A 10,806-nucleotide genomic window follows, 5' to 3' on the forward strand; every position below is an offset into this window, starting at 1 on the left:
AACCTATATAGCTCACTATTAACCATTTATCCAATCAATACATTGCAACTACCTTTCAGATTGACAACTGTGTTGTTGAGAAAGACCTAACAAAGCGAAAAATCATTCAGAGATAAGAAAATAAAAACATTATAATACATCTCAAGTCTCAGGAACATTGAAGAAAATTGGTTGGACTGGGGAGCAGATAGAAAAAGAAGTGCACGGTGCTTGAGAACCGTGTAAAACAGAGGAATGTCATGTAGTGATACTGTATCATGTGATCAAATGTATTCATAATTTTATTTTAGAGTTTAATGGTTGCTGATTTTTTTTGTTTAAAATTCATTTAAAGAGGAAATAATGTGCTCATTTTCAGGTTCTTGTGTATGTTCTGCCTCCACTGTGACATGTCTCCAAGCTTTAAGGTTTAAAAAGGTCTTTGTTTTTCTCATGATGCCTGAAGAGAAAAGAAAAAACTCTCTCTGGAGGGAACTTTGGGATTTTAGCCTTTGCAGACCATTTACATGCTCAACAATCTATAATAGGGCCTTTCTTTAAATTATGTGACTTTGCGGTTAAAAGCTTTTTTGAAACACTTTATTTTACAGCCTAAAAATTATAGTGTGATTGAGTGTGATAAGAAAATTACCATTTCAGCTCTTAGACGTTTTTTTTTTGTTATTTTTTTCAGGCAAGCCTGGAGAACACTTCCACCGGAGGAAACTCAATTGCGTTAAGAGTGAATCCACGAGCTGTCAGTCAACTCTCTCCCCACTCTGTGAAACAGCTGGGGACCCTGCATTGTTCGTCCTTTAAGCGTTAGTCATCCAGCTGTCACGGAGTCTCTGATAAGGACAAATTGAGGGCATTTGTTGCGTGTATTTTTGTTTGATTGTCTGTGCAGCTTAGTCACCCACTCACAGCCAATTAGAAATATGTTGGATTTTGCTCTTGTTTCTCATGACATAAATTACAATGACATGTTATGGCACATATGTTAATCACTTGGACAAGACAAAGCAATTACCCTTGAAATATGTCTTTCTGCCCGTCACCTGATAATCCCCCTTGTCGATTGAAGAATGAGGAAACTTTTTGGTGTCAGAAAACAAGATGAACTGCAGACAAACGGAGGTGTCTAAGCCCTTTAACCTGTTTAGCCCAATAGCCCCCGGTAGAGGGGGCTGCAGATTTTTTTTTCACAAAACTGTGTCTCAGGCAGGGGCACCGCCAGGGATTTTGGGCCCCATGAAAAGATATCACATTGGTTACTTAAACATTTTTTTCTTAATGTTCTAAAATGGTTTGGGCCCCTGTCAGTCACGGGCCCTTAGAATCGTCCTAACTTTTCACCCCCTTACGGCGCCCCTGGTCTCAGTGCTTCTTAATATTTAAAAAACTATTAATGTGTCATACCAGATGAACGGGAAGAAACTCAGCTAACTGACAATATGAACCATGTTTACCAAAACAAAACACAAGTCTCAGAAGAAGCGTCTAAATGACCCCTGAGCAAAAAAATGCTGACGCACTTAGCACAGAACTCAAGGTGAGATTACACAGATTGTATAGTTATTGGTATCATCACTGAGCGATCCGAACTCGCGATAGGGGAAGCAAACACAGACATCACAACACGTACGGAGCAAACATGGGAGATCGTCTCATCTTAGCTGTTATTCTGATCAAAAGTCGTGCTCAATGGCATTAAAACGATAAAAACGCGGCTGAAGGTTAATCCAATGTGTCTGTCACTTTGAAAAAAGGATCGATAATCCATAATTTCATTTTTATGTAAAAATCTGAGATTTTATATTACCTGCTAATGGTAGCCACCAGAGTGTATCGCAGTAGATTTTAGGAACCTCCCCTCGATTCTATTGGCTCTAACGGTTAAAAAGAAATGTCAATCATCAAAATCGAACGAGGGGGGCCAGAGATATGGAAAATGCACCCAAATGACCCCAGAAGTGTCTTTTTTCTAAATCTCTCTAAAAGGTCAAACTTCACTTGTTTTGCATCAATCTTGATACAGGGTACTTATTATATGTTATAGTTTGGATTCCTAAAGGTTTTAGTCAAGGGTGGTTTTCACTATAAGTAATCTTTTTTTTGGACGGACACTATCATTTACATTTTTTTACTATGTTCAATCTGAATTGACTTTAAAATCCAAACATCTATATTGATTCTGACTTCTCTACATCCAACTCACAGATGTAACCTTGCTTTGAGAAAAAAGATGATTAATTTAACCCTTTTAGAAGGGAAGATATGGTCATTTGTTCTGGGATTGTCATTTTCGAGCCTGAGACCTGAAAAACAGGCTCACACACTAAGAAATGTTTGAACTTTAAATCCAAAGGAATATTTTACCCAACAAGTAGAACGGCGCTGGGATGAAGGGAAACAGAAATGTTAAAAGACAGTTTATTTGGCAACACCACAGAGGTCTCTCCTCAGGGGTTGAGAGCACAAATGTAAACATGTTGAAACATTGATCACTGAGCATCAAGCTGCATATTTCAAGATATATATTTGAATCACAGACACATGTTGTGTAATCACTGAGTATTATGACCAACAACAATCCGATATCTTTTACATATAATCATATAACATTGTAGCAAACGAGATTAAAGATTCACATTTAATGGACATAAAATACATATTTACAAGATAAACCACATTCTCATATGAGTGAAACACTTTAAAATCACACAGCATTTAGATGAATTTCTGAAAACGTTTCACAAGATCATTTGTTTCATGAACATCCTTAACTAAAATGTAACATTCAATGAAATATAAGCACCAACTTTAATGCAAATGGCACGTCCATTTCATTATACGTGTTAATTCTTTCGAGAAAATATCCTGATGAATATTGTGCTGTGGCTCCTGAATACAAATTTTGACTGAGAAAATAAGAAACATTGCCACTCAGGCAAACAGTGTTGTGTGCAAATGCTAAGGGCAATGCTGTCCCAAACAGGGCTGAACAGTAAAGTTGGTGCATTCTCTCCAATGGCCACCACGTGCGACTAAAAAAGTCAGATTGTATAGAAGTCAGTGAGAAAATGACACTACTTCTTAGTTGATTTAATCCATCCATCCAGCCATCCATCCATCCATCTTCTCCCGCTTATCCGTGGTCGGGTAGCGGAGGTAGCAGTTCCAGCAGAGATATATATATATAATCCCTCCACCTGGTCCTAGGTCTACCCCTCGGTCTCTTCCCAGCTGGACGTGCCTGGAACACCTCCCTAGGGAGGCGCCCAGGTGGCATCCTAACTAGGTGCCCGAACCACCTCAACTGGCTCCTTTCGACGCGAAGGAGGAGCGGTTCAACTCCGAGTCCCTCCCGGATGACCGAACTTCTCACCTTATCCCTAATAATAATAATAATAATAATAATAATAATAATATATTTAATTTGTTAGCGCTTTTACAGGTGCTCAAAGACGCTTTACAGATAATAGTGAAGAGAAAAGAAAAGAGAAGAAAGGAACAACAAATAAATATATAGTTAAAGTTAAAGTCAAATAATACAAAAACAATCACACATGAAAAGCCAGATTGAAGAGGTGAGTTTTTGTGAGTTTTTTGAAGGTGGTGAGGTCGGTGCAGTCTCTGATGGGCTGGGGGAGTGAGTTCCAGAGGGAGGGGGCAGCGACGGAGAAGGCTCTGTCCCCCCAGTTCCGGTGATTGGTGCGGGTGGGGATGGATAGGAGGTTGGCTTCTGATGAGCGGAGGCAGCGGGAAGGGATGTGGTGGTGCAGCAGGTCTGTGAGGTAGGGGGGGGGCTGATTGTTGAGGGCTTTGTGAGTAATGAGGAGGACTTTGAAGTGGATTCTTTGACGGACGGGGAGCCAGTGGAGGTTCTGGAGGATGGGAGTGATGTGGTCTCGGGAGCGGGTGTGGGTGAGGAGGCGGGAGGCTAAGGGAGACACCAGCCACCCTGCGGAGAAAACCCATCCCAGCCGCTTGTATCCGCGATCTTGTTCTTTCGGTCATGACCCATCCTTCATGACCATAGGTGAGGGTAGGAACGAAAATGGCCCGGTAGACAGAGAGCTTTGCCTTCTGGCTCAGCTCCCTTTTCGTCACAACGGTTCGGTAAAGCGACTGCAGTACCGCTCCCGCTGCTCCGATTCTCTGGCCCATCTCACGCTCCATTTTTCCCTCACTCGAGAACAAGACCCTGAGATACTTGAACTCCTTCACTTGAGGTACTAAGGACTCATTCCCTACTTGGAGTGGACAGCCCATCGGTTTCCTGCTGAGAACCATGGCCTCAGATTTGGAGGTGCTGATCCTCATCCTAGCCGCTTCACACTCGGTTGCGAAACGCTCCAGTGAGTGCTGAAGGTCGCAGACCGAGGAAGCCATTAGAACCACATCATCTGCAAAAAGCAGTGGTGCAATCCTTAAGGCCCAGATACACCGGCCAGTCACCTGAGAAGTCGTCGACGCCGACACCGACTGTTGCGTCGCCGGACTCTCCTGCGTATTTGCCGACTTCGCGCACTGGAACACACCGCAAATCCGAGCCGAGCACGTATGAACTGCGTATGCGTGAGTAGCAATAACTCTCCTTACCAGCAGGCGGCAGTAGTGTGTATTCATCATTCAAAAGAGGCAACAACCGGAACAACCGGAAGACAGAGAAGAAGAACAGACTCCGTGATATAAACGAACAAAAAATAGCGTTTTTCTTTCCATTTTCACTCTCGTCCATTGAAAACATGAACAAACAGTAGCTCTATAAACCGATGAGGTGAAATAGCCGTCCGTGTGTGTTCCATCTTCCATTTTAAATCATTTGTTTACCTCCCTCACTTCCGTTAAGGCTTCTCATGCACTGATTCGCTAGCTGAACAGCCAATCAGTGTTATCCCTTTGTCCGACTTCCGGTGGTGTTCCCGATGCCGATTCAACATGTTGAACGCTCATGTTCGGCCCGACTCCCATTTACTGCCGATTTCGGGCCGGTGTATCTGGGCCTTAAGTCCAGCGAACTGCAGACTATGCCTCGAAATACCCTAAGCCTAACCCTATCCCTTTTATTTTAAATTGTATAATCCGCGAGGAAAATAAATGTGGCTCGGAGCCTCAGAATACTGAAATCTGTATTTTTTAAAATCTGTTGTTGCTTCTAATTCGTTATTATTTACATTGGTTTTAAAATCGTCTGTGTGACTTAATATATACAGTCTATGTGTGTGACACGAAAAAAATTGCGAAATCGTGTTGGTGAACACGAATCAATAGATTTATTTCGTGACTATAACACGAAATGCCGTGAGTCTTTGTTGCTATGTCAGAGTACATGCAGATGCTTAGTAGGTATATTGATAACCATGTTAACCATTTTAGTTTAGGTGTGTTTTTATGCTACCATCTGCTACTTACAAATAAACATACATGAGGCTGAGCCAGTGATTCACCACCAACCATACATCCAATGACACACTTAATTCAAACAACATTACTGAGCAATTGTTATTAAAATAACTTCAGTTAAATAGACGTAAAACAGAATGTGTTTCTTTGAAGAGAATGCTAGCTATAAAAAACACATGTTGGCACAATGGCACTGGCAGCAGGGTGGAAAATATCTCTGGAACCATCTGACCAGTATAATATTCATTTGTACATAATACTGAAATTATAATGTACTATATACCCGGGCTTCTCAACATTTGAAAGGTATGGCTGTTATCTGAAAATCTCAAAAGACCACCTTCCTAAATAAATAAGGGAAAAAAACACAATATGTCCCAAAAAAGGAGAACGAATAAACTGAGCAGTGAGTATGTGTTATGCTCCTGTGAGCTCCAACTATACAATTATTAATCGAAATGTAATGTATTCAGGGTCATATTTCTTTGGATATTTTACTTGCGTTCAATTGTCTCCCGTATTCATATTTCATTAAAATATATATATACACAGTATTTAGCATTCAGAGAACGTTGGATAGGTAACACGTTTTCTCTACCTGATAATGTGTCACGTTGTTGATACTTTTATTCAACTTTTATTTATGTGAACTCTTGAGCAAATGTAGGTATAAAAAAGACCAGCGGCAGCGAAGAAAAGCTGCCATAAATGACAATTGGACAATTAAACTGTTAAAGAAATGCAAAACCAACCTTTCCATTGTTGTAGTTCTAATCAGACACTAAATCTATTTGCAAGAGAATCCTCTAGCCACTAATGCATATTGAATTGACCATTTTAAAATGTAACTGTATTACCTAAACCTTTTTTTGTACAATATACTGCCCCCATCCAGGGAGTGATTGGTCAAAAACTGACAACGTTGAGTGCATCAACCTTATGCAATGTTCTCACTTATCTCAATCTCAAAATGATTGTTTCATGTAAATGACCTTTTAAGCACCAATGCTATATTAGTTTGAAGATTAGCTGCTTACAACAAAAAAAAAGAGCCCAGGATGTAGAACCCTTTTTTATCCTATTTTACCTGAGTACCCAAATTACCTTGTTCAACCCTATGTGTCGAGAGGCCAATTGGAAAAGCTCCTGGTGCTCCCAATGCTCATTCAGAATATGGCTGAGGCTGATTGGAATAGTTAGTTGTGCAGGTAGTTGGTTGTTCACTGAAGATATGGAAAAATGTAAGATTGACCTGATGATGCAACAAAGGAAAAAGTCAGGGATCCCGTTAAACTCAGCAGCTATTGTCTGAGATCGCATGATGTAGTATTATTAGATGTGCCAAGAGCAAGGACTGTCTTAGGTAAGACAGCTTTTATGTGCGCAGCTCCACAGGCTTGGAACAATCTTCAGCAAGAATTGAAACTAAGCAGTCTCATTCCTCTGCATGTTTTTAAAGCTAGGCTAAATGAAGTGCTCGTTGATACTATGGGCACTTGTAAATGTCTATAACTATGTAAATGTATCCTGTAAATATAATGTATGGTGTCCTTTATTGTTTTATGTTTCATGTGGAACCTAGTATATGCTGCAGGTCTCCCTTGAAAAAGAGATCTATGATCTAAAGCAGTGGTCGCCAACCAGTCGATCGCGATCGACCGGTCGATCGTGATTGTGGTGCGGGTAGATCGCGGACCGTTAAAAAAAAAAAAGTAACAAAAGAAAGAAAATTAAATTAAAATAATAATGTTTGAAAAATACATTTTTAGATGTAAACCTATCATCCACCACCCCGTTAGCAGGTGCCACTTGATTGACATATATTTGAGACACCTCAATAATATAATACATTAACCGTGCTTTACGTGAACCTCATCATGAGTCATAACACAAGAGAGGACGGCAGGACTGCAATTTCCCGTGTTCAGTGAATGCAACAGAGGCAAGTCACCAGACCAATCAGAGAGTTGCATGGAAATACACGTGTGCTTGTGTCATTCAAGCTCGGCTCTGTGTGTGTGTGGCAATAGCGCATTTAGGGAGAGAGGGGGAGAGAAGGGGAGAGAGGGACCGGTGCTAGCGGGGACCGTGATGTTAGCATCTGGTTAGCTAGCTGCACTAACGTAAATAAGGAGCTGTCTCCACAACGAGCTGGAGGAGAGTCCTCCCCTGTCAGACTGAGGGGCTCAGGTGAGCTAAAGGACTCTGAGTGTTTAGAACGGTTTTGTCACAAATTATTCAAAAGATTATTTCCGCGGCACACCTTCGATCATTATAGTTATACAAACAATAAGAGAATAAATGAAAAACAGGTATGAAATAGCCTACTATATGGCAGTAAAACAAGATTACAGTTTGAAAGGGGAGTGATTTGTAAAATATCCATAAAGAAAAAGAAAATCTGTTTACAGTTCTGTTTCATCTGGGTGTTGTGAGATGTATCCATAGATCTCTTCATGTTGCTCTCAAAGTGCACCAGATTGATGCTTTCAACTTCAATATTTACAAAAAAATCTTCCCGGAGGAGCATCCCCCCGGACCCCCCTAGAGGAGGTGAGTACCCCCCTAGAGGAGGTGAGGTCTGCCCCCCACTCATAAAAAATAGCACTTTACCCCTGCCTATATGCCTTGAGCTGATTATGGAGCCTTCATTGTAACAGTAATTCAGATGCAATTAGCTTATATAAAAGGCCTCAAATTGGAAGCATTGTCTGGGCCGTCTTTTTCACTCAATTCTGCAATAGGTAGATCTCGCCTTTCACCTAGGCCGAGGTCCGTGATCTTGGGCTTAAAAAGGTTGGTGACCACTGATCTAAAGGAACCAATCTGATTAAATAAAGGTTTGAAATGAAATGAGGGATCAGCAAAAATATTACAATTCATCCCCTTGGAACCATTCATGCATTCAACAGTTGTGAAGAAATGTCACTCAAAACCACAACATGTCATCTTCATATTGACAGGAGAAGAAAGGTTTGGAGATCAACAGAGTCAATAGGATTCATCCTCAGGGAACCATGAATGCCATGCATCTTTTTGTAACTTTGACCTGCTGGTAGCGCTAAAGAAATCAGTCAACGTATTCATCTTCTGGAAACCTGAATGTCTGTACAAAAAGTAACGGGAATCCATCCAGTAGCGTCAGTCTGGACCACAGTGGTGGAACAACCAATGGATAAACCACCATCTCTAGAACCACACCACAAGCATGGTTTTCAAAAAAAAGTAAAACAATCGTTCAATGTTTTTAAAGAATGTGTAAAGTAATACCGACTTGATAGCAAGTGTTCCATTGTAATATCCCTGTAAAGACTTATTGTGTGTGTTTTACTTCAAAAATATTGTCTCACTATAATATATTGTAACTACACTGACGTCTTCTTCACACTTATTAGGCAATGACAATACCGTAAGTCTTCCTTGTGCGAAAACCATGCTGTCCTGAGGTGAGTTTAAGAGTCCGAGGGGTCCGGACGTCTGCTCTCTGACAGACTCTTGAGGCTGATGTACAGAGAGCTGACCATGGTGGCCTCCTCCTGTATGGACTCCTTCAGGTCGGGCTGACCCGCACACATCAGGGCCACCAGGGTCTTTGGCAGCTTCCCGCTGAACAGCAGGTAGATGACGGGGTTCGCACAGCTGTTCAGACTGGCCAGCAGCATCAGGATGGTGAAGGTAGCAGCTGGAAGAAACAAAAGAAGTACCATATACAATACCCTGTCATTCTTTTTGGAGGTAACATTTTAATTGCGATTACATTTGCAGTTCTGTATGTGTGGAGGGAGGGAGGGAGGGAGGGAGGGAGGGAGGTGTAACCAATTGATAACACTCATACTCCTGTGTTTGGTTTTTGGCACTGTACCTATTTTTAAAGTTGCTATGATGTTGAAGAAAAAGTCAAATAAAGTTTTACAAAAAAATCTCTGTGTCATACATTTATGATTTTTTAAGACATAAGAGAACCTATCTGTATATATGGTTACAAATCTTAAAACACGGCAAGAATAAATATCAGTGCACACATTGCGAAAGAGATAGGGACATCAGAAAAAATAAAGTTTGTTGTACTGTGTTTGGTGAATGTTTTATTTGTGGCAAAGAAAGAAAAAAAGGAAAATGTAAATACATATAATGGACAATAAAGTATTCTGAATCTGAAAAGTATGTTCAAAATAAATAGAAAAGCTGTTTTAGCTATAGATTACAGGTTATTCAATGTGTCTGGCTACCAAAATATTTAATATTTGTTCATGTTGTGATATCCAAAACCCTGTCCTCTTACTCTGAGTGGGCGCCTCCACGTCCCACACGGACCAAAGCTGCACGGTGAAGAAAGGCGCCCAGCAGAGGATGTAAGCGAACACGATCACCACCGTCATCTTCACCGTCTTCACCCTCGCTTTAGACACCCCCGCCACGCTGCTGGCCCGCGAGGACAGCGGCTTCCTGACCTTCCCTGCGCCCTGCTGCGTCTTCATGTGGAAGTTAATGTACACAGTGCGGCAGATGCGCACCTGACACACGATCACCATGAGAATGGGCAGCACGAATATCACCAGAGTGGTCCACGTTACGTAGGCTCTGGGACCCCACGGTGTAATGAACTGAGCCCAGCAATCGTACACACCGGGGGCCACCTCCACCCGGGAGAAGATGAAGATCTGCGGGAGGCTACCGATGAGAGAGGCGCACCAGGCGGCGCAAACTGGACCGTTCCAGCGTGCCCTGTGCCTCTGGAAAGTAACCATGGGTTTGCAGATGGCTTGATATCTATCTATCGTCATCACTACAATCATATAAGTAGATGCAAACATCCCGACCACCTGCAGGTACTTCACAGCGCGACACAATACGTCCGGTCCCACGAATCGGTCAGTGATGTCCCACATGAGTTGCGGGCAAACTTGGAAAAATGTGACCACAAGGTCGGCGACGCACAGGTGGAGGACGAAGACGCGCATCCTGGAGAGCTGCTTCCTCCGCTTCCACAGCACCAGCAGCAGCCCGAAGTTTAGGATCCCCGCGATGATGAAGATGATGGACAGGAGAGCTATTTCCACCCGAGCCAAGCGCTCATCCCGCGGATCATCGTCAGAGAGTGCGTCCTCCAAAGTGATGTTACTGATGTTTACAAAGAACCAAGACATGCTTAAAAGTAGCCTTTATAAACCATTACAGGGTAATCCAGATGAAGTGGGGCATTTAAATTAAAAAAATGATAAGCAGGCAGCCTGGAATATGACTTTAAATATTACATTAAAAGGGAAATTCGTTGAAAAAATCGTTATGGCCGTTTAGTGGTAAAATTACACATGTTGAGGGTCTCCAGGCAGAGAGTAAACTAGGAAAGGAGAGCAGAGGGCTTTATATCTCCTCTTCTCTGCAGGAGGGAGGAGCAACCTCTCCTCAGCACAGAAA

General features: G+C 41.9%; 1 protein-coding gene across 1 annotated transcript; it reads right to left on the reverse strand.

Annotated features, from left to right (window-relative positions):
- Positions 1-8,247: 8,247 nt before the first annotated feature.
- Positions 8,248-10,677, reverse strand: avpr2b.1 (arginine vasopressin receptor 2b, tandem duplicate, 1). The gene is made up of 2 exons (XM_079683836.1): positions 9,671-10,677; positions 8,248-9,070 (listed from the first exon to the last, which is right to left on the reverse strand). The coding sequence occupies exons 1-2, from the start codon at positions 10,533-10,535 to the stop codon at positions 8,841-8,843; spliced, it is 1,095 nt and encodes a 364-aa protein (XP_079539962.1). The 5' UTR covers positions 10,536-10,677; the 3' UTR covers positions 8,248-8,840.
- Between the last annotated feature and the right edge of the window lie 129 nt (positions 10,678-10,806).

This window comes from Notothenia rossii (assembly GCF_949606895.1).
Source record: "Notothenia rossii genome assembly, chromosome: 5".
Classification (NCBI taxonomy): Eukaryota; Metazoa; Chordata; class Actinopteri; order Perciformes; family Nototheniidae; genus Notothenia; species Notothenia rossii.

Coding starts and splice junctions, on each gene's coding strand:
- avpr2b.1 (XM_079683836.1), bottom strand. CDS start 10,535: ATGTCTTGGTTCTTTGTAAACATCAGTAACATCACTTTGGAGGACGCA. Junction 9,071..9,670: donor CGTGGAGGCGCCCACTCAGA/GTAAGAGGACAG, acceptor TGTTTCTTCCAG/CTGCTACCTTCACCATCCTG.